The 25,738-nt window shown below is 32.3% G+C and overlaps 1 protein-coding gene and 1 long non-coding RNA gene across 3 annotated transcripts in view; one reads left to right on the forward strand and one right to left on the reverse strand.

Annotated features, from left to right (window-relative positions):
- The window catches only part of LOC134723218 (uncharacterized), a 61,865-nt gene that overhangs the window by 17,953 nt on the left and 18,174 nt on the right, over positions 1 to 25,738 (forward strand). The window contains exons 2-6 of one of the 2 annotated variants that reach the window (XM_063586845.1): positions 18,287 to 18,395; positions 19,220 to 19,554; positions 21,288 to 21,457; positions 21,844 to 22,132; positions 22,980 to 23,219. In XM_063586845.1, coding sequence (XP_063442915.1) covers positions 18,373 to 18,395; positions 19,220 to 19,554; positions 21,288 to 21,457; positions 21,844 to 22,132; positions 22,980 to 23,179 — 1,017 coding nt within the window. In that variant the 5' untranslated portion in view covers positions 18,287 to 18,372 and the 3' untranslated portion in view covers positions 23,180 to 23,219. Of the gene's footprint in view, positions 1 to 18,286; positions 18,396 to 19,219; positions 19,555 to 21,287; positions 21,458 to 21,843; positions 22,133 to 22,979; positions 23,220 to 25,738 lie in introns of those variants that run through there. The other variant, XM_063586846.1, reaches the window with a different exon arrangement.
- LOC134720860 (uncharacterized) lies at positions 1,013 to 13,814 on the reverse strand. Its single transcript, XR_010107803.1, has 5 exons — positions 13,790 to 13,814; positions 9,823 to 9,882; positions 9,068 to 9,222; positions 6,652 to 6,727; positions 1,013 to 2,815 (listed from the first exon to the last, which is right to left on the reverse strand). It is a non-coding gene; the product is annotated as an uncharacterized LOC134720860 (long non-coding RNA).

The following is a 25,738-nucleotide window of genomic DNA, read 5'->3' on the forward strand; positions in this document are numbered from 1 at the left end:
GTTTATTGTTGAAGGTCAGATTACCCTTAATTTCTTAAATCCATGATCACTATTGGAGAGTTGTCTTATTGTAACGATTGTTTATTGTTGAAGGTCAGATTACCCATAATTGCTTAAATCCATGATCACTGTTGGAGAGTTGTCTTATTGTAAAGATTGTCATTGTTGAAGGTCAGATTACCCATAATTGCGTAAATCAATGATAACTGTTTGAGAGTTGTCTTATGGTAACGATTTGTTTATTGTTAAAGGTCAAATTACCCTTAACGATAAAATCCATGATCACTGTTGGAGAGTTGTCTTATGTAACGATTGTTCATTGTTGAAGGTCAGATTACCCTTAATTTCTTAAATTCATGATCTCTGTTGGAGAGTTTTCTTATTGTAACGATTGTTTATTGTTGAAGGTCAGATTACCAATAGTTGCTTAAATTCATGATCACTGTTGGACGGTTGTCTTATTGTAACAATTGTTTATTGTTGAAGGTCAGATTACCCATAATTGCTTAAATGCATGATTTGTTGGAGAGTTGTTTCTTTGTAACCATTGTTCATTTTTGAAGGTCAGATTATCAATACTTGCTTAAATCCACGATCTCTGTTTGATCAAGGTCATTTACAACAAACAATAGTTCCACACACCAGATCTGAAAGTTGATAACATCTGAGAAACTGAATTGCTGGCTAGTATGAAAATTAATCATTGACCAATAAAACCATAAAAAAAGAGGTCAATGTCAGGTAAACCATAATGTACAGCCTGCCTGTAATGGAATAATCATTCCATACATCCATACATCAAATACTGTTGACTTGCTGCTTACAACGTCCCAGAAAAAAATATGTGGTCAAGTTCATGTAGCTATCAGACTGATTTGTAATCATTTAATACACCAACTTAATATGATACACAGACAAAAAGTGTGCAAACCTATAGTCCCCTTTGACTGTCTAACTAAGAGCCTAATAACTTGCATATAATTCTGGGTTCAAAGTAGTAATAATATTTTTTGGTACAAACTTTATTTCATTCAATGTCATTTCAAACAACATGAGTCACAAACATTACAAATAATAAATCATTCAGTTAATGTTCTTATTGCATCTATGATAAAAAGCAAAGAAAGTTTGTGAGGGCTTTTCCATTGAACTGAGAGTAGGTAGGGACTATCAAAATATCCCTACAATTAAGAACAATATTTTAGATAATTCTACATTATGATAAAAGATGCAAACTGAACTAGTGAAAATGCGAGCTACTGCTCACTGATGATATCCCCGTCACAAGTGGATAACATTAATAGTGTTAAAATATGCAAGTGTTTGGTAAACAGGAAGTTGTCGAGTGATGAATCTGAAAACGCATCACACGGTATAGCTGACTTATATAAATCCTGAAACCAAATTTCAGAAATCCTTGTATTGTAATTCTTGAGAAAAATGTGACAAAAATTTTCAACTTGGCTATCATGTGTAAAATCATACAAGTGTTTGGTAAACAGGAAGTTGTCAAGTGATCAATATGAAAACGCATCACACAGTATAGCTGACTTAGATAAACACTGAAACCAAATTTCAGAAATCCTTGTATTGTAGTTCCTGAGAAAAATGTGACGAAAATTTTCAACTTGGCTATCATGTGTCAAATCATACAAGTGTTCGGTAAACAGGAAATTGTCAAGTGATCAATCTGAAAACGCATCACACGGTATAGCTGACTTATATAAACCCTGAAATTAAATTTCAGAAATCCTTGTATTGTAGTTCCTGAGAAAAATGTGACGAAAAATATTCATGGGACAGAAGGACGGACGGACTGACAGACAGAGGTAAAACAGTATACCCCCCTTTTTTTTAAACGGAAAGCAGGGGTATAATTAAGACCCATGACCCAAGTTCAATAATTTAACTTCCCTCCCTGATACATTTTAATGGAATAACCCTCAGAGAATATACAGCTAAAAAAAAAACAAAAAAACATTTCATACGTGTGATATTGTTACGAAGACATACATTGAAATGTTTTACTTAAATATATGTAATTAATGTAAACACATGAATATTAAGTAAGTCAAGAGTATGGATAGTCATAGGAATGCACATAATAAGCGATACATTATTTTTTTTCTTTAATAAAAATGATATATAGTCAACATTATCATTAACACAATTTATGATGGAGTATGTGCTGTATAGATGTCTTATTTAGAATTTGAAATTTGTATGAAATGTTCTCAGACTTCAAAATAAATAATTATCACAAATGACAAAATCTTTTGAATCCCACAGAATAAAAAAAATTAGATTTGTTTTAGACTAATTAAAAAATTGGCAAACATGAATGTGTCCATTAAGTACAAGGATGCCCCACTCACACTATTATTTTATGTTCAGTGGACAGTGAAATGGGATCAAAAATCTAATTTGGCATTAAAGTTAGAAAGATAATATCATAGGGAATATGTGTTCTAAGTTGATTTCACTTCAACTTTATCAAAAAATACCTTGACCAAAAACTTTAACCTGGAGAGGGACAGACGGACAAAGGGGCGGACGAATGGACACATAGACCAGAAAACATAATGCCCCTCTACTATTGTAGTTGGGGCATAAACAATATCTAATGTGGTTATATATTTGTTATTAAAGCTTCCTCTTATGAATAAATTTTACAAGATATATTTGTTTGTATAGCAGAGATAACAATGACTGCCAAAATTTAATGGTCATATACAAAAGAAATATTAAGTGCATTTCAAATATTAAATTCTTGCATATCTGTATCTTTCCTCTATCAATTTTCTTCTTAAATGACCTGAAAATAAAATCATTGTTTCATGGCTATTATAACATTTTTAATAAATAAAATGCAAAACAACCTGTTAAGTGCTAAAATTGAGTTTTTCAATTTGAATTATCAATCTATTTTAAGGTCAGTGCTAAAATTGAGTTTTCAATTTGAATTATCAATCTAATTTAAGGTCAAGGAACAGTAAATGGACTATTATACCACTGTCCCAGATTAGGGGAGGGTTTGAATTCTGCTAACATGTTTAACCCCTTCACATTCTCTTTGTAGTTGCCTGTCCCAAGTCAGGTGCCTGTAATTCAGTGGCTGTCATTTGTTTATGTGTTACATACCGATATTTGTTTTTTGTTCCGTGACCTTATTTATATTTGTTTTGCAACATCAAAACTGAAATTTATGTATCAACGTCATATAGTTTTAAAAAAAAAATCTATGGAGAAGAATTAGAGATTTGATGAATTTTAAGACAGATTTTGGATGATTTTTGCCGATTTTAAGGGCTTTCTATACAAATGTTCACTCATATTGAAAGATTTCAATCAGTAAATATTTCAAATGATAAATGAGATAAATGCATAACTTTTTCGGTTTCCACTAGAGCCAGAGTTCTATACATGCAAAATTTGACTGAAATCTGTGACATAGCCCATTTAATGTAACTTGACTTTAATAAAGATTTTTTCACATCTCCCCTCTGACTATAGAATCCATCTGCAATAGAAAGTTAAATTTGCAAAAACTTATCTATGAAGAGTATACAAAAATAATGTTACCTACAGATAGTAAAATGTAAAATTGAAAATGGGGATTTTTTTAAAGAAACAACAACCTGACCAAAGAGCAGAAAGCAGCCAAAGGCCACCAATGGATCCTCAATACAACAAGAAAATCCCACAACCTGAAGCGTGCTCTTAATAGCTGTTTCTTAAACAAAAATATTTACTAGTTCAGTGATAATGGACGTCATACTTAACTTAACATTTGTTTTCGTTCCAATAATGAAATTTCATGTCTATCCAGAATAAACAGGTAGACATTTCAATGTGTGGTTTATCATTAACATCTACATCATTAGGTCTCTGGTGGAGAATTGTCTCATTGGCAAACTTAACACCACATCTTTTCTTTTTGATACGTTTGTCTGTACCATACACATAGAACAAGGGTAAAACCTGGATTGGAGTAATATAGATTCTATCACAGGTTTTTTTTGTGTTTTAATATCAACTTGAAATAGATTTTTTTTTATATAAAAACATAAAGGGCTGCTCTAGAAAATACTATGTCCCGTCCCCCAAGAAAACATATAAAGGCTGTTCCAGAAAATATTATGCCCCCTCCAGGGAAGGTTATTAAAAAAAATTATGTATTTAAGAAAAAAAATATGTGGGTGGTTGTATTATGCATTATACTTTCATATCAAAATAAAACTTTAATATGTATGATATCATTGTATTACAATTTCAGGATATATGTGATAATTAAAATGTTATGCTTCAACAAAATTAAAAACAAAGGTCAAATGTTAAAAATAGTGTTGTCTCGTACAAGACTTAGAATATATTTGTCAAAGTAGGAATTTAAAAATCTGTAAAATTTCAAAAATATTTTTTGATTGCTGTAGTTTTTAATTTATTTTGTGAAGAAGAATATTGTCAAGGTTAGAAACTTGCTTTTAAAAGGGATAACAGATATTATATGTGATGCACCAAAAACCCACTGGATGACAAGCTTGATTGTTTGTTGCTTTACGCCATATTAGCACAGAAAGGCTATATCGCGGTGACCAGATGACAAGATATTTTTTACTTTGTTTGATATTTAGTTTCATGGTGTCCTTATACTTATGAAATGAACAAAGAAACTAAAAAAATGTGTAAGGGTTCCGCGGAACCCAGTGTCTCGCCTACTTTTGCTGTAACTCCCAGGCTCAACAAAAATGAGGAAAAAAAATATTCCTCTTGATACTATCTTTTGATTGTAAGAAGCTATTGTCCAAGTTTGGTAAAAATTTCAGGATAGTTTATGAATCGAATAAATGTTTTAAAAACTGTAACTGCAGACTGTATGTAATGTTAACTGGAAGAAAAACTAAGTCCATTTATAAGTAAAATACAGATACACTGGTACAAACCCAGGATAGTTAAAGAAAGTTATTAAAATTTCAAAAACTTTAACCACAGAGTGAATGTAATGTTTCCCCGCAGAAAAACTAAGTCCATTTATAGGTAAAAAACAGAATAAATGGAATTTTATTTTTGCAAACCATTTATAAATAAAATACAGAAAAAATAGAATTTTAATTTTACTAAATTTCTTTATGGATACTATCTTATGATCATAAACAAGCTTCTGTCCAAGTTTGGTAGAAATCCAGTATAGTTTAAGAATGAAAATTTAATAACTTTCTTAAACCACAGAGTGAATTTTTGTGGACGCCGCCGCCGACGCTTGAAAGTAGGATCGCTTAGTCTTGCATTTTGGACTAAAGTCGAAGGCTCGACAAAAATGTGAGGTTGTCAGGTGTAGGACCTGTCTTGCATAAGTTAGTGATTCACATAAACACATACCTAATTCTGTCCCAAACAAAGAGAAACATTTAATACAGTTTCAAGTTTCATAAATTTTGAGACCAGAAACTAGACCATTTTTCATATTTAAATTTTCATTACATCTATACAGGTGTCATATGTGGAGCAGGATCTGCCTACCCTTCTAGATCACCTCCTTTTTTTAATAGGGTCAGCTTTAGTGTTATATGTTTTATGCAATATTGGTTGTCTGTTGGTCTTTTAAATTTTTCTTTGGTACCTTTCGCTTCTCTTCTATTATAGCTTTCATTATAATATAAAGGGGGCTCGCAGGTCTGAATCAATTTTTTTTTTAAATATAGGATTTCGCTATTCTTTTCTATAAATAAACTTTATCCTAATCTTAAAAGAAAATTTAAATAAAAATATGGGGTTCCCGTTTATTTAAGCTCATAATCTGCATTTGAAAGAAGCATGTATTTCTGTTAAGGTACTTTTTTTCTGTTGAACTAATAGGAGAAAAAAAGGTAAAATCAAAAGAAAAAAAGAAAGAAATAACAGAAATCGCTTAAATTTTTCAATAGTTTAGTATAAGTACAGTTCATTTGAAAACAATAATAAAAAATAAAGGTCACCGATGAGTTAAAAGTTATTTCAGTTTTTTTTTTTTTAAATGACATTTTTTCACCAAGGGGAGATAATTTGGAGCATTTTCAATGATATAAACATTTTAAAAGTCATCTGGGGCCAAAACAAATTGTTTTTTTGGTTGATTTTTGTACAATATCATAAAGTAACACTAAAAGTGTAATAAATAAAATTTGAAATGAAAAAAAAATGTTTCAATGGTTACTGATGTATTTGTACCCTCGAGCCTCCTTAAAAGGAAAATGCAATAAAAAAACCAAAACAAATGGTTAAAATCAATCTTGAAGTGAAATGTCTCCTAAATATTACTGCAATTTTCAAAATTTCTCTACCATTTTTAAGACAATAAACATAACCTGAATTTGCCCTTCTGTTCTATTTTTAACCATGCATGGCAACTATGATGGTTGGCATGCCAGGTCCTTGGACAAGATATCCGAATGATGATTGTATACCAGTTTGGTTATATTTGGCTCAGTAGTTTCAGATTAGATTTTTGTAAAAGTAACCAGACAATTACGACAGACTTCAAGTGATGAGAAAAGCTCACTTGACCCTTTGGGTCAGATGAGCTTAACTGAAATGATTCATCTATCAGCCAACACATATAGACAATGAAAACATTTGTATGAATTTAACACTTATTATAATTATAGATATTACCATATGGAGAAAATCCAAGCAACACTGACAGTCTTTAATGCATGTTTTGCTTGTCTAAATTACTATAACCATTCACCTAAAAATAACAAAGAAACAATAACATGATAGCAAATTAATTAAAGTTGATAAATAAAGAGAAAAATAAAAAGTAATAAATGTGGATTTCTTGAATTAAATAAGTCAGTTTCCAATGGGAAACTCTATGCAAGAATGTAAGCCAAAGGGGAGATTTCTTGTTACATTGTTAATATTTCTTGGTTAAGTGCTCACAAGTTAAATCAATTAAAATGTGTATGTTTCTGTCTCAAATCTGGAACCAGGAGACTAATATTCAGTGGTTTGTTTCCATTAAAATTGTTTTTCTATTTATTCTATCATTAATTTAGCCATTACTTTTTCTAATTTAGTCTTTTACTACTCATGGTTGAAGGCATTACTTATTGTCCCTTCTACCCAAATCAATTGTGACTAGTTGTCACATTGGTAATCATGCCACATCTCTATCTTTTCAAACCTCTTTAGAAGTTCCTGTACATGTATAAAGTCTGTATCATATGAAAAAAAACCAAATATGAGTACAAATGTATATGTTGATCATATGTTGTTTTCAGAGCCCAGAAATTTAGAAATGATCCGGCAGGTAAACTTATTGATCCTTTAAATAAACTCATTTAAACAATTACCAAATCAAAACTGTAATAAGTTCTTTGAATTTTGTTTTTATTGGAAATAATATTGATTTGTTATTATTTAATGAAAATCGAACTATAGTTATATACCTAATAATAAATACAGATTTATGGATCTTACAATCTGTCAATACCTGTATCTTGGCATTGCACAAGTTTTTGTTTTTCTCTGTTTATGACACCTGTTCACTAAATCCATTAGATGGTGCATGTGTATTGATTGACAAATCAGTCTAAGATGCATGATTCTTTTTATAAGTTGTTATTGGCTTTGAACTAACTAGCTGTCAGTAACTGTAAACATTTGTTTTTCACTCATTTTTTTGTACATTAATTAGGCAGGTTTTTTTCTATTTTTTTGTTGGGATGTACAAGTACCCATCCATGTCAACTTTCTGTTTTTTGATAGATGTATTTCTATTTGTATCCATGAGCTGAGTTAATTTTTTTTCAACTGTGTTATTATGTTGTATTGTTTAACCACTTTTCCAGGTTAGGGGAAGGGTTAGTGCCTTCAAACTAGTTTAACCCTTCACAATCAAATGTGCCTGTCACAGGTCAGGAACCTGTAGTGGATTTTTGCTGCTGTGACTGTGTTACATATATTTTTTTACATAAATTAAGCCATTATTTTTCTCGTTTGAATTGTTTTACATTTTTTGTTTTGAGGATTTTTATAGCTGCCTATGTGGTGTTGGTTTTGTTCTTTGTTGAAGGCTTACGGTGACATATAGTTGTTAATTCTGTGTCATTTTAAGCCCAACAAAGTTTTAAACGTTTTGCTTAATATCTTTATTTCAAATTATTTAAATAATTTCTGTACAGTTGTAAGACATAAAAGTGTCCTGTGAAAAAGTGTCCATGTGGACAATTTTTCATAGATTTTTGGTATTTAATAATGTCCATTGCCATGAAATATTGTCCCTCAAGTGGACAGATTTTTACTGCAAAAGTTATGAAATAGTGTCCACCTACAGGACAAGTTGTCATAGAAGTGGCTATTAAATTGTGACCTCCAAGGGAAGTAATACAAAGGTCATTAACAAGTTTTATTACACTTGAATATTAATAAAAATCCAAAGGATTGATTGACATTGATTAATATACAAATGTTAACAAAAAAATAAGGATGGAAGTGAATAGAGAGAACTTAAAGTTTTAAGAAATACCAAGCTAACGATAATGACAATGAAAGAAGAACAAAAAGGAAGAAGAGTGTAAAGTATAACATCAAATGTGAAGAACTTTACTATATTTATTATGAGAAGAAGGCAATAGAAATTATAGAATTTTGGTATTAAACACTGTCCATTGCCATGGAATGCTGTCCCCTAAGTATACAGCATTTTTCAGCAACAAAGATAATTATGAGTGCCAATGAGACAACTCTCTGTCAAGGTTACAATGTATTAAAGTTCGCAATTATTGGTTAAAAAATGTCTAGTAATAACAAGGCAATAGACATCATTTAATATTTTGATCATACCAAAAAAATGTCCTGATGGACATAATGTCCTGAAAATAGTGTCCACCTGTACAAAATTATAGTATTAAATAATGTCCATGTTCATAGCATTTTTCATTCATGAGGACATATTTTCATAGGAAATTGTGTCCAGGACACATTTAAATAAGTAAATTTTGTCCATGTATTTACTATGAAATAAAGTCCTGTGGACATCATTTCATGGGAGACAATATTAAATCCTACACAGTATGTGGTTTACCATAAAACATCGTCTCATATGTGAATTGTTGGTGTTCTATTGTTATTCTTTGTCAAATTGTCTGTGAATTGGTCATACAGTGTCATACAGTATTGCTGCCAGATGGGACAGTATCTTGCTCTTTACTTCATCAAAAACTTTAAGGGCATCTGTACCTAAAAAATAAACATTTTCATGTATGTGAATAGTTATCTAACTTTCAATAGTTTAGAGGGATTTTTTACCCAAATCATTACAATATTATCTTTGAAAAAAGCAATATTAGTACACAATGTACTACTGGAATTTATTCAAGAAATAAATAAGAAACAGTCAGAAACAATCTGTCAACACCTTATGGTGTTTATACATATATCTCAACTTGTTCGATGTGCTCCTGTATACTAGTACATGTACATGTATTGTAACAATACATTTGATTTTAATGAAAGAAATTTTAATCTCTGAATTACTGAAAATTGTTACACCAAAGTTCTTGATATCACAAACAAGTCAAAACATTTACAAAATGTTATCATTGAACAAGGACATCATTCGTAATTAAAGATCAACATGTAGACATCTTATACTTTCAGGTATTTCACATCCAATATGTTATGGCAATATTCTGTACCAAGCAATGAACTTGAACAAGGAGGATCTGAATTAAGGTCATTTCCTGAAAATTTGGAAGCAAGCTGGAGTCCAGATGTAGGTTTTGTATCCTGTTTAATTATTTATGATGACCTGAACACCTTTCTTTAATTTCCTTTTACCTCTTTCATATGTAACATGGGCATAATGTCTGCCTCTTTTCCTAACCAAAGGCATTTTATCTAAAAATAAAAAAACAGACATGAATTCATCATACTTTACAGACAGGACTTCCTCAGTAGGGAAAAAAGCTATTGAAAATAACATGTTGCAATATTTTTTTTTGCAGTTCTGGGTCTAGATAATTTAAGTTTAGCGCATCTTGAATTAATAAGCCCACAATGTCACAGTCACATCGAACATTTATAAAGATAAAACATGGTCCATTGAATTGGAAAAGTGCAAATTAAAAGCTGATGCTTATAAAACACTACTTAAATGACAGATTCTAATGAATATATAAGGGGCAATAGCCTAAATTTCTGTTACCCTGATGATAATTTCAGGGCAGGTAGACCTTGACCTAACTCCTTCTCTCATTTGCTCTAAATGCTTTAGTTTTTGAAATAAATAATTATTCTGATTTGCTCTAAATGCTTTAGTTTTTGAAATAACTAATTATTTAGCCAAAAACTGCATTCTACCCTATATTCTATTTTTAGCCAAGGTGGTCATGTTTTTCGGGAAAACAGAAAATAAAACATAAACTTTATTGGAGATACCCTAATTATAATTCACCTCAAGTTTGGTTGAAATTTGGTATTAATATTGATTTTGTTATCAGTAAACTAAAAGCAAACTAACATTTTTGTTATATACATACACACATTCATGGATTTTACATTCTGTTAATTGATACCCGTATCTTGGCATTGCACAAGGTCATGTTTTTCTCTGACTGTTTATGACGTCTTTACACTAAATCCATTTGATGTTGATGTTTTAGATGCATGATTTTTTTTATTATAGCGAACCAAATGAAAGTTTTCCAGAGTTGTCTGCTCTTTACCAAGGTATTTAAACTTTTGCAAGTTTACCTGTCCCATTGAATCAATACAATAGGTTTTAAAATTGTTCTCTGTGTAGTTTATTCACTTGGACATTTAAATTTCTTCTAGGAGAAATCTATCACTCATTGATTAATTTGCCTGACAAAAAAAATATCTTCTTTGTTGATTGAAATACATGTATAAACTCACCTAAACTGCATGTGATACAATATTTATTCAGTATCAATAATATATTTTCCATCTGTTCAATATAACTTTATAATATAATATAAATTAAGCACTGATTTAATTATAAAAAGTTTATTTCTGATTTTTTTTAAGTACTGCATGCTATTATGTTTCAAAGAATCTGCATGTTTTTCATGGTTCTTCAGTTATAAAGAATACATTTATGAAGACCTTTATTTAAACATTATCATTTTAAGTTTTTATTTGTGAACAGACTATAAAAAATAGCAAATTTTAATAGGTAAAATGTTGAAAATTGATCATCAGTTCAGTAGCTGTTGTTTGTTGCTGTGTTACATATTTGTTATATGTTCATTTACTTGTAAATTAATTAGGCCGTTAGTTTTCTCGTGTGAATTGTTTTACATTTGACATTTCTGGGCCTTTTATAGCTGACTATATACTAGCGTTTATTATCACTGAACTAGTATATATTTGTTTAGGGGCCAGCTGAAGGACGAATCCGGGTGTGGGGATTTCTCGCTACATTGAAGACCTGTTGGTTATTTTCTGCTGTTTTTTTTTTTTATGGTCGGGTTGTTGTCTCTTTGACACATTCCCCATTTCCATTCTCAATTTTATGTAGTATTGGGTTTGCTCAATGTTGAAGGCTGTACAGTGACCTATAGTTGTTTATTTCTGTGTCATTTGATCTTTTGAGAAGAGCTGTCACATTGGAAATTATACCACATCTTCTATTTTATATTATGATGAACAAATTGTGCAAAATTGTCTTTAAAGGGAAATAACTCCTTAAAGTGGTCAATTGAAAGTTTTGGTCTTTTAACTTTGCTGAACATATTTGCTGTTTACAGTCTTTATCTATATAAATAATAATCTAGAAAATAACCAAAAACAGCAATTTTTCCAAAATTTACTTTATAAATGTAGTGGCAGCAACACAAAAATGGGTTGTTCCATTCATCTGAAAATTTCAGGGTTGATAAATCTTATTTGCTCTTAATGCTTCAGTTTTTATAAGTATAAGACAAAAACTGCATTTTTACCTATGTTCTATTTAATTTTTAGCCATGGTGGCCATAGTTTTTTTTACGAAACACAAAATAAAACAATAAGGATCATTTTGAATAAGTTTGCCTGCAACTTGTTCAGTAGTTTCAGGGAAAAACATTTTTCAAAGCTCAAAAACATAATAAACAAATTGTTTAAAATTGCCTTTAAAGGCCAATAACTCCTTAAGGGATAAATTTGGTCATTTATACATAATTGACTTATTTGTAGATCTTACTTTGCTGAACATTTTTGCTGTGCACAATCGTTATCTATAATAATAGTCAAGAAAATAACCAACAATTGCAAATGTTCCCTAAAATCTAATACATTGTACTAATATATTGGCAGCAACCCAACAATCAGTTGACAGGTTTGTCTGAAAATTTCAGATACATAGATGTAAAGCTAATCAAAAATTTTAGGCCATGACAGATTTGCTCTTAATGCCTTAGTTTTCAGATATAATCCAAAATCTACACATGTTTAACCCTGCCACATTATTAATGTATTTGTCTGTCCCAAGTCAGGAGCCTGTAATTCAGTGGTTGTCGTTTGTTTACATTTTACATATTTGTTTTTTTCTTTCATTTTTTAACATAAATAAGGCCTTTTGTTTTCTCTTTTGAATTATTTTACATTGTCTTATCAGGGCCTTTTATAGCTGACTATGCGGTATGGGCTTTGTTCATTGTTGAAGGCCATTCGGTGACCTATAGTTGTTAATTTCTGTGTCATTTTTGGTCTTTCGTGGATAGTTGTCTCATTGGCAATCATACCACATCTTCTTATTATATTGTTGTACAGTGATTTCCACTGAGAATAGGTGGAGACAATGTGACCTGATTGCCTGCGGACTAGTCCAAATAATTATAACGTCTTGAAAGGCTATTATAATTTTTTCTTTGACGCCTTACTTCACTACCCACGGACTATATATATAACACAGCTTGCAGACTTCCTCTAGTAATGGACTTCTGGTATCATATACTCAGGTGTGTAGCCTAAATTACCCTTATTAATAATACAATCTTAAAAGATATCATGAATATACATATGTACCAGAGGTGGATCCAGAGGTTGGAATCTCCCCCCCCCCCCCCCCCCCCCCCCCCCCCCCCCTTTTTGATGATCAATGCATTTGAATGGGGGACGTATATTTGTACAATGCTTAAAATTGGTTAATTGATAACCCCAAACTTCCTTCAACAACACGCATGACAGCTGACAGATCCAATTCTCAGATACGGACATCCTGGCATTCACATTTGACAGGAGGTGATAAAATTCGGAATCCTCTAGATTTTTCATCTATTTGAAGGGGATAACTGATTATTGATATTGCCGATTATTTTTTAACCAGAGGTTATAGTATGTTAAAAATCAAAATGGAGATAGTATATAGTGTCTTTAACAGTATTAAAAGAGTAAAATTACTATATTCAACTGGTTATGATATATATCAATTAAATTAATTTGCAATAAGTCTATGGAAAATCTAGAGGAATCTTATCCGCATCACCTATCAACATTGTTTACATAAAGAAAATGCTAACCATTGATTGGTCAGTTACATGTTGTGATGTCACTGCAGATCTGAGAATGCCATAAGTCATGTACAATAAAACAATATCATATCTCTCTACAATCGGAAGTTTAAGAGTACACCATTTGTAAAGGGTATCAGTAACGAGAATCAGTACCAATTTTCGAAGGGCAGCGAGCTCTCACATATAAGGGACTATTAGCCTATTGGTCCACAAAAAAAAAATACACAGAACGCAAGAATTTGTATAGTTAGTAACTATACAAATCCTTGCACGTTGCTCGAGCTTTTTACCGATTTCACGAAACTATATCCCCACTATGCAGACTAAGCAATCTCCATACATCAAATTACCATCAGATCAGAAGGAGTTAAAAAGCTGCTACAGAGAGTAAACCCATCCAAAGCATCTGGTCCTGACAACATACCAAACAGAGTACTAAAACAATGCGCCGAACATCTGGCACCAATCATAACACTCATATTCCAGCTCTCACTAGACAGTGGTACACTACCAGAGGATTGGAGAAATGCAAACATCTCTAGCATATTTAAGAAAGGAGACCGACACGCGGCCGAAAACTACAGGCCAGTCTCATTGACATCAGTACCATGTAAACTTCTTGAGCACATCATATGCCGTCATATACTCAAACATCTGGAAAAGCATAATGTATTAACATCACTAAACCACGGCTTTAGATCTGGATATTCCTGTGAGACCCAACTTGCCATTACAATCCATGATATGCTACAATCCTACGATAAAGGAAACCAAGTAGATATTGCGATTCTGGATTTTTCAAAAGCGTTCGACACAGTACCTCATGATAGACTCTTGCACAAAATAGACCAATATGGAATTAGAGGAAATATCCACAAATGGCTAACTTCATTCCTAACCGAAAGAAAAATGCGAGTACAACTTGATGGAGAAAACTCGAGCAATGCTTCTGTTGAATCCGGAGTCCCCTAAGGAACGGTACTAGGACCCATCCTCTTCCTGTGTCATATAAATGATCTCCCAGATGCAGTAAACTCATCAGTACGACTATTTGCAGACGACTGTTTGCTCTATCGGGAAATCAAAAGCCAAAATGACCATAACAAACTACAAGAGGATCTCAAATCACTAGAAAAATGGGCCGACGACTGGGGTATGCGCTTCAACGCCAAAAAATGTTATATGCTTAGCCTGAAAAGTAAAAGTCAGCGTTTTTACAACCTTAACAACCACACGCTTGAACAAGTGTCATCCAACCCATACCTAGGACTACAAATACAAGAAGATCTTAAATGGAAAGAACAAATAACAAATACGTGTAACAAAGCCAGTTCTACCCTAGGCTTCCTTAGAAGGAACCTACAACACTGTCCTATGGAATGCCGTAAAACTGCATATATAGCTCTCATACGATCAATAATGGAGTATGGATCAATTATTTGGGACCCATATACCCAAAAAGACATCGACAAACTAGAATCCATACAAAAGAGAGGTGCTAGATTCATTACCAAAGACTACAAATCAAGAGAGGAAGGATGTATGACAAAAATGCTAAAAGAACTTCAGCTCCCGTCATTACAATCAAGACGCCAACAACAACGACTGATCTTCTTTTTCAAAGTGGTTGAGGGGAAGATACCAGCGCTTCCTCCCGACGATTTAATCCAATTTCATAGACCAAAGAGACAAATCAGAGCAACAACATATAATAACTTTGTAACAAAAAACATTATAGACCACCAAGTCCGTAACAACAAACGTGCGGTCATAGTTCCAACTAGTAAGACAGAACAGTACAAGAACTCTATTTTTGTGCGCACTGCAATAAACTGGAACCACCTGGAAGACTCAGTAGTGTGCGCCACTACTGCCGAGGAGTTTAAATCAGCACTCCTCAGCAAGCGCGACTAATTGTGCGCAGACCAACCCGTCACATAATAGCCGAAAGGAATCTGTGACGTACCCATCCTAATTACAGAAGTGGGAAATACAGATACAGATACAGATTGTCGACTGAATTCTAATTTATAGTATAATTTATATAATTTATAACTGTATTCACTATTTATCTGTTTTTTTTCCTGTCAATATACTGTCATTACTGGTCTTCGTGATAATGGCGACAGGCTTGCTCAGCTTCCCTTATAAAACCATATAAAAGTTAAAACGGATGCGGTAACGTCTTACAGTTATGCTGGGGAAGTACGGATTATGACACTTATTATTGCTTCTATAAGACATTTGTTAGACCGTATGGTCCCACGGTCTTAATTTGTTAGTTATATAAGAAGGCTAAAAAACCTAATAAATTTCTTATATTATAAGCTAAAAGGTATAGGATTAGGTGTATAAACATGTTAAATCAACTTTCGTTAGTCCAAAAAGTTATGACCTTGAAAGGCTCTAGCTTAGATATGTTTGCTTTGACGGCTAATAAATTAACTATCCACAATCGTACGAGTATATATAATACATGGATAGTGTGCATGGATACGGTAAAATCCCATTTGACATTGTGTACGAGTGTTGTTACCTAAATAAACAAAAAAGACAACGGGCTAAATAACCGTATATAGTCTGCTCCAAATATATATTTCAACATATAGGTGTATTTATTAAATGAATACAATCAATGCAGATCAATGCAATAAGAATGGGAAATCTTGAATGTTTTTTTGATTTAAGGTTTATGACCCCTAGCTTCTGTAGCCATTTTTGTACATATTCAAACTTCAATGGTTTGTTTTGTATATATTCGACTTTTTGTACGTATTTCTTTTGTTGTTATAACGTGACTCTGTACTTTAAAAGATCCCGTCATTATGATATTGTTCTATTATATGTCATTATAGTGATTTATCATATGTTTAATAGTAAATACAGTAGTTTTGCATATTTGATAAATAGCCTGCTGTTTAATCCATATCGCGCAACTTTGATGCGCACCCGTTATCGCATACCCTTTATCACACCCCTACCCTTTATCGCACCCCTACCCTTTATCACACCCCTACTTTTTTTTTTTTTTTTTTTTTTTACATACAGAAAGTTTTGTTGTTTTTTTTGCTCAAGATTTTTTTTCTCAAAATAGGTCAATTTTTTTAATGACGTCATTTTTTTGGTATGTGACGTCACGAACGTCAATTTTTTTATATTGAATGTGACGTCACGAACGTCAAGTTTTCATATTAAAAAATACAAAACACACAAATAAATACAATAATAAACAAAATAGTTTTTAAAACAACAGCACGCAAATTGTAAGGTAACCAAAGTGCTTCGGATAAGGAATTGAGCAGTTCTTTTTTAAGGCCTTTGAAACAAGACAAAGGTAGAACTAAGGTAACCCAGTGCTATGGATTAGAAAACAGTTCATATAATATAATACTCTTGTGTTGAAATATATGATAAAGCGTATAATACATGGCAAAATCCGTATCACATGCCGTATCACCCTCGACCAATATCATCCCTCGGGCCTAAAGGCCCTTGGGCTGATATTGATGTCTCGGGATGATACGACATATGATACGGATTTTGCCATGTATTATTCTCTATATATTTCTATTATGAATTACAATATACGTTGAACCACAAACGTCAAAATCATTCAATCGCGTATACATAGTGGAATAACTATTTGTGGATTCTTATAAATTCTATATATATATAAATAACTTTTGAACTAGTTTAAATCTCTATTTCTGAAATTTATTCTTACATACTTTTGATTTTTTAACCCTGTATGCTTACATTGCCTATGTAAATTTTAAAACATTTTGTATGCACATTGAACAACAAATTTATGTGACGTATAAAATGTTCTGACGTCAGACACTCAAATCAATGATACTCGATGTTTTTGTGTTCTGTTAAATTGTTCCTTTTAAAATTGTTTTACGATGATGACTGATGTACCCATATTTTGACTATTTTATGTATTGTGTCTGTTTATTTAACGTATCAATGTAAATATAACGGAATTTGATGAGACTGTCATTAAAGTGAGAGGGTTAGCGCTATAGAACCTGGTCTAATCCACCATTTTCTACATTTGAAAATGTCTGTACCAAGTCTGGAATATGACAGTTCTTGTCCATTCGTTTTTGATGCGTTTTGTTATTTGATTTTGCCATGTGATTATGGACTTTCCGAATTGATTTTCCTCTAACTTGAAGTTCAGTATTTTTGTGATTTTACTTTTTTGTATCAAAACTAGATACAATTAATAATAGAGACAGGCCATTTTGAACATATACCAAGGGGAAACCTGATGCAAAGCATTAATATTTACTGTTTCATTGCATTTTATAGAAAAAGAGTACTTTGTTGCAAATAAACCCAGAATTTTATAGAAAATACACAGCCTTGATTACAGATATTTTTGTTATAAAATTTGAAACATAGATTGCTTACTTACTTTTTTATGATGTGCTAGTGTTTATTTTTTACAAAAAGTTCTAACCAACCTGTAAATTCCAAAATACCTCGTGCTGAGTCACTAAAGTCGAGCGCACCCTAAAAGGTGTACTTGATTTGGTCCATATCTTTATATTTGTTGTAACCAATAACTACAATAATAAACTTGTTTTCAGGAAATCAATGCTATAGAACTACATGCAGTAATCCTAAATCTATCAATCATCAAATCGCCAAATATGAGAGTACAAGAATAAAGACTGTGCATTTTCTATAAAATTTCCATATGTAGAAGTAGGTTATGTTATACAGTTTGGGTGGGCATGCAACACTTTCTCTTTAATTTTTTTGTGCCATCCTTCTAGGAAATTCAAAAGGTTGAGCAGATAAGAAAGCTGTACAGAAAACTGTTAAAGATTGAAAAAAAAAGAAAAGGCAAAAGACATTGTTAATGGGAGACGAATGCGTGATACCGTAAGTAGTATGTAAACATTTTAGATTATTTATGTTATATAAACGGATAAATGCATCAGAAATGCCAATTATTGGTATGTCAGATTTCTTAAGGTTCAAGAATTCTTTTTATTCATAATCGATCTTAGAGTAAGGACACGTCTTCACAATCAAGCAGCTCTAATTCAGGCCAGACACTGCCCTTTGGCAGCTTTTTGAAGAACAAACCAAAACCAGTTACACAGCCTGAAACATTTTGAATATTTATGCAATTTACATGTATTATTATTGCCGTTTTTAATTTTTCCGTATATCTTGTTCAACCGTTTTATCCGGTACGCTTCCGTTAGGTGTCCGTTTTATGCGGTACTCGTCCGTTGGATGTACGTTCGACATCCATTCTGTCCGGTATACGTTGCACATCCGGTGTGTGTCCGTTATGCATTCGTAACGCGTCCGTTTTATTTGGTCAGTACATCAACGGACTCCCAACGGATGACAATTTTGTCAATGGACAACTTTTATTTTCATTCGTTAAGCATCCGTTCGTGCTTCCGGTACGGTGTGACCGAGACTTTAGGCATCCGTTCGAGCTATCCGTTAAGGTGTGACCGAGGCTTGATATTTGACAACTCGTAACAACTAGCGTAATTTTGCCGTAAAATAATCGTAGTAATTTGCAAGTATCCGAAATAATCAGGAAATAGCTCTTACTACAACGGTCAAACAGGTGGTTAAAGTGACAAACCGTAAATTTGTGTAATCCGTGGTGACTCTTAAGAAAAATCTTTGTATTTTGATATGAAGAGGTTTTACTTATTTTCTTTTGGAAAATTATGTTTCAGGGTAATTGCTGTCTTATTTCTATCAGGAGGAATATTGATCTCAAATTGGATTAATGCGCCACATGAAATAAAAGACCAGACTGATAACAGTGAAGATATGTTAATCATGAGACAAGAACTCCAACAATGTAAAGCTAGCATGACACAGATGGCGCAAGATTTCATTAGCTTACAGGACAATTTCACACAAATACAAGAAAAGGTCGGAAACTTATCGAAGGTTTTAAATGTTTCTGTTGAAAATGCTAGAGATAATTTCCTCCATTTGAAAAGAGACATGAAGATCTTGAATGGAATGCAAGACATCCAAGAGCACAGATATATAACATATTCTGGTAAAAACAAGTTTTCCAATGAAATATTTTAGGTACTTTCCTCAACTTGATATTTAAATATTCTAAGAAATTTAACAACATCTCATGAAATGTATTCGTCATGGGCTGACTGCGTGTCCCTTCATTTGGAATGATCAAAGCTTAATTATAGTGTTATCAATCTGTGTTCACCCCCTAGTCGATTATAATCTAGGCAACCAAAACTACATGCTCGTTTCCTATAAACTTGTAAAACAAGTAGCAGGTAGACAGTGTTTCTGCCCCTCATTGGTCTCTTGGTCAAGTAATTCATTTAGAAAACTGGTTCAGTCAGTATTTAAAGAGACACTTACTGTCAAATTGATGTTCATCGAATTGACTCAAATTCTCATATTTAATTTATAACCATGTGTAAAACATTTATCCAGATTATAAAAAATGTATAAAGTAAACAATTTATTGCACCTAAGCTTGACACTGTTTGCTTCGTGTCGTGTGTACGTTAGTCTTGAAGCTATCTAATTAACTATCGAGTTGACCTTCGAGAACCTCTGATGTAGACAAAAATAAAGGTAGGAATAGAAGCTGACTTCTAAGTTTTGTTTGATTTCATATTATAGATTAAAAATATATGCTAATCACCGTTTTTACCTGTATAAGAATGATTTCTTGCGGATCGACTCAGTCAATGAAATGATTTACTTTTGTTTACATTCATTTCATTTTGAATAACCGAACACGCACAGTGAATGCGTTATTTATCTCTAGCTATGGGTAATTTTGAAGTTGAAATGGATAAATTGAGGTCGATTTATTCACTTGCAAGTGAATAATTCATCATGAATGTTTCTAAGCTTTATTTGACAAAATTGAACGATACTGGCTGCTGAAAGCGAAATATTATTTCACTCTTCCAATTTCAATAATGAATGAAAAAAAAAATCATACTTTAGATTTTATATCTCCTACCTTGTGCCCCTTTAAACAGTAGTTTATATTATAAGTTGTAAATAATCTACACTGGAATAACTGGTAGAACTGGTCATTTGGTGCAGTTTAAACTAATGTGAGAAGCAAATTATGGGTGTTGCTTTGAGGGAATTGCATTAACTCTGTAAGAAGCAAGACCATTTACGAAATAGAGTCAGAGTTGCCCGTTATGCGAAACGATCTTAAAATTAAAAATGTCCAATGTTTTGTATATTGCCAATCTGTTTCATTTTTTTTCAACAAACTATTGGCATTCCCAATAGAAATAAAGAACCAATTTTGCCCTCTTCTTGCCAGCTTGTTCATTCATTCTCACGAGGCTGACTTCATATAGGAACTTCTAAGTAACTTAAGAAAGAAAAGAATTAAGCAATATCCTTTAACTTTACTTTCTGTCATATAGATGATGTTCTCTCACAAAATAATCAAAATTTGAAGATTATTTTGAACGCATCTATCTCATAGAATAAGAGATAAGGGATACAATAGATACAATAGATACAGTTAAGTCTGCCTCATATTTTGACTAAAAATTGAAAATGAGGGTCGGTTGAAAACAAAACTTTACGACAACAGAGATGAGTTAAGCCTCCCAATTGTGAACTTTCCATTTTTATGTAACATCTTTCTGTTTTCTTTTTCCATAGAACACGTACAATATAGCACTCAATTTTGCTTATCTTCCTGCTTTTTTTTTTACATAACAACATTTTAAAGCCAACTATAGATAAACAGATAATTGTAAATGATCTTTTGTATTACAGAAACAGTCGTTCTTCTACTGGCGGTGTTGACCATATGGACATTGATACTTTTTCTGATAGCATATACGTTTTTTCCATTGAGAAATGGTTTTTATGGTAGTCAAGGAAGCAATCATGATGATCCTCACGATACAAACGAAAGTCTGTGTGCACAGGTTCCAGTTCAAGCTGTAAGTGCATCGAGGGGAAAATGTAGTTAAAATGATCATGTCAAATCCGACATTTAAGTTTACTTTGGGGCAATGGTAATCATGGTGAGCATTTAAATGTTTAATATGTATTAAGTTTATATAGAAAAAATGCTGAGAAAAAGTTGTTATAATACTTGGATTAACGTATGCATAATAGAACTAAAGGGTAGATAGATGGTGAACAAAGTGATCAAGTCATCGTATATTACTTTGTTTTTACATTGACATCATCCAGGTAAAATCATGTTTTTTTTCAACCAATTTTACACAATTTTGTATTGTTTTTTAATTTAGCAATTCTCTATTATTTGTTAAAAGGTTGATTTTTATTTGATTTTATTACTAAAAAACAATCTTTATTTCAGCCGATTAAGCAAAAAAGATGGACTAGTGAGTTGGAAGAATCTATTTGTATTCTTAGTTTCCATGAAGAAACACAGGATTTACATCATAGAATAATCACATCAGTATTTCAGGAGGAAGAAGTTGAAATAAAGCCATTCCTACTGGAAACAACTGATCCAGATGTATTAGATAATATACCAAGATGCCAATTCGTCTTTGTGTTTGTTGATTTTAATGAGACCAATGTTATTCTTGAAAACCCAGGTGCTAAGAGATCAGATACTGTCCAGGCATGTATGGATATGAGAGGTAAGAGAAAAGTATTAAAAAAAACCCACCAATAAATAAAGCAGACCATCATGTTGAAACGTTGGTTGCAGAATTGTATGAAAAGTAAATTAACAAAAATACTGTCTCCTAGAAAAGTTACAAATTGCCGGAAATCCTTTATCAAATGGCAAAATTAAAAGCTCAAACAAATTATACGAATGAAAACCAACTGTTGTATTACTGAACTTGTACAATTCATGAATCATTATAAGCCGTATTTGGCACAACTTTTTGGACTATTTGGTGCGCAATGCTCTTTAGCTTTGTACTTGTTTGGCTTTTTAAGTGTTTTACCTGAGTGTCACTGATGAGTCTTATGTAAAAGAAACGCATGTATGGTATACCAAATTATAATCCTGGTACCTTTGAAAACTATTTAGTTAGATTAACATCTCGCTTGTATAGGACAGTCACATTCCATTCTATTTACAACATTTTGTGAGCAAAACAAAGAGATAATGATAATGCTATTTATTTGAACTTTTAAAACAAGTCAATTTATCTTGCTAAGCAGCTAGGAAGTATTTTAATAATCAATGTTCATCAACCTTCCTTCAGTTAAAATGTGCGATTAGGCACAGAAATAAAAACGAATGTGAACGCAAAACAAACTATTTAAAAGGCTTTAACGCTTTGAGAAATGTTTTTCTTGAAAGATTTGAACTATTGATAAATTTTCTATTAACATTATATAGTGCATGGTGAAAATAAACTTAAATAAAGTGTTGCTTAACAATACTCTCTATGTTTTGCTGTTCAGGTGAGAGCAAGCTCATCACTGCTTGTGACTTAATATTTAAAATTAATTTTCCTTTTGTGTCCACAGCTGATGTATTTGTTATATATACAAGAGATAGAGGTTCTAGTTATTTAGGAGATGGCATCCTGTACAATAAGGACTTGTCAGCCTTTACAGGACATTTTCTATTGAAAGAACTCACGGCTAAACACAGAGGACTAAGCGTATATGATACATTTACACAATACCAGAAAAGTCACATCAGGAAAATTGTACTAGAGAAATGACAATATATTCTCTCTATAATAAAAAAAAACCCATCTTAACAGCCGATTGACAAACATGACTACTAATAGTACTGTTATAACTTGGGGCTTTTTGTATAACTGACAAAGGTAAAGGGTATGGGGATATTTACATATGATAATATTGGGGCTATAGTTTTATTTCATGTATCCAAATTATCAACATGTACAAGTAAAGGATTCTGCCAAATAAATTTCACTCATCGCTTATATTTCTGAAATAATAAATTGCTATAGTACTGATATTAAAATCGAATAACTAGACTGTATTATTGTATATCTTAAAACATAGACATATACCGTGGTTATTGATTGCAATTATAACTTTAACTTGGATGTGCTCTATTTAAAGTCAATGATGGTGCTTTCTTTATTTTATTGTAAATGTTGTGATGAAAAAAAAAGAAATGAGCTTAGTTTGCAAACACTCAAGAGCCTGACTGATAGCCATTACAATAATGGAGTTTGCTAATTAATAGAAAGAAAAATCATGATTAGCATGATATTTGCCAAAAACGAAACATTATACCAACGTGGTATTATAGTGCTATATAAATAGTTATTGCTATGTATGTATGCATGTACTCTTATCAATTATCTTTTTATCAGCTTTTCAATCATTGTCTTTATTATGTCATTTGGTTTACATTTTTTTTAAACAATTTGCCAGAAACCATTATGATATATCATTAATACTCAGTAATTTACGAACATTTATTTGCTTTAATCATATTTCAAATCTTTGTCGTTGAAATGGTGGACATAACCTTTGCATATGTTACATTTTAGTGTTGTGTCAGCTTTAATTGAACATTTCTTGCCACAAGTCCCTCTTTCTGTTTCTTTAGCTGATGAGGTTTAACGCTTATAACTAGACCATTTCTTGCCTCAAGTTCATTTTTTGTTGTTTCATTAGCTAATGAGATATAAAGCTTATTTTTGACCATTTCTTGCCTCCATTACATCTTTTGTTGTTTCATTACCAGATGAAATGTTTAGCTTCTAATTTCACAATTTCTTGCCTCAAGTCAATCTATTGCTGTCTCATTAGCTGATGGAATTTTGAGCTTTTGATTAAATTAGTTGTACAGAAACCACTTATTATACGATGTTAATATGCAGTTGCATTTATTTAGTGTCCGTGCTTTTCATACGCATGACAAATGTTCATCATCAATATTTGGACATGGTACTTGAAAGTATGGAAAGAATAGAACCGTTGATACACGTATTTGTATCTGATTAAAGCGATACAACTTTACAAATAAATTATTAAGCTGCTCCATTATTGTTATTATTTTAGGCCTATTGACTTTGTTTGCATAGTTAAGAAGTTACATGTTCTTTATTTGACCTTTTTAACTTTTTTGGATTTGAGCGTCACTGATAAGTCTTTTGTAGATGAAACGCGCGTCTGGCGTATCTATGATGAGTTTATGTATAGTTTATAACAGCTTACCAGACACCAACATTATTTTGTATGCTTCAAAGACCGGAAAAGTTCAACAAAACACACACCCCTGAACGGAACCTGCTTTTACCATAGGGTCCGAGTTATGTGCTAATTAATTATGTGGTTAAATAATTACCCTTTTTTCAATCGCCTTTACGTAAAATTGCCCTTTTTTTCTGACTAGCACCTGACTAGCATCCTGGCTAGAATACTGCCAAAGAAACTAACTATTTGATAACAACTTAGTACAGGACATTTTTTGAAAAAAACAATGGTGGATTGAACCTGGTTTAATGGCATGCCAAACATCCCGCTTTATGACAATGTCAAAAATACTGTTCAAACATTACCCAAGAGAAACACAACAGAAGTACACGCAAGAACATTCACAACAGAGAAACGCATAAACAAATAGTGCAGCAGTCGGCATAAAATGCACATCGAAGAACAACGAAAAACACAAGGCAAAAACAGCGACGCTCCAACATAACCAACATTCAATCTCGGAATCCAATACAATCACTTCACAACATCCGTCAAAAAAATTCCTTTGACAATGATGGCAAGGAAAGACAACCCTATAATTAATTGGATCACAACCGATAAGACGGACGATACTTTATCAAATGACAAACTCAAAAGCTCACGCACAGTTAATGAATGGGAAACAAAAGAGCGGCGAAGGATACCAGAGGAACGTCAAACTTATAAATCGGAAATAAACTGACAATGTCATTGCTAAAGAATAAGCAACACGAACACCACCAAAAACTGGGGGTGATCTCAGGTGCTCCGAAAAGGTAAACAGATCCTGCTCTGCATGTGGCACCCGTCGTGTTGCTTATGTGATAACGAATCCGGTAAATAGTCTAATTCGGTAGGTCACATTCATGAAATGGAAGGGGATTATATTTACGACGTAAGGAACATATACGATATTATATGTGAAACAGTTGTTCCATAACGGTCAACCAACTCGTGACGGCGTCCGAAAAAAATTACGAAGGGATGTTTTCAACTTCACCGTTTGGAACTCTTGGTTTAATTTCTCTCATGTCGGCAGCATCCCTCTTTCAAGAAAATCATGA

This window comes from Mytilus trossulus, chromosome 6, assembly GCF_036588685.1.
Source record: "Mytilus trossulus isolate FHL-02 chromosome 6, PNRI_Mtr1.1.1.hap1, whole genome shotgun sequence".
In the NCBI taxonomy this organism is placed as follows: Eukaryota; Metazoa; Mollusca; class Bivalvia; order Mytilida; family Mytilidae; genus Mytilus; species Mytilus trossulus.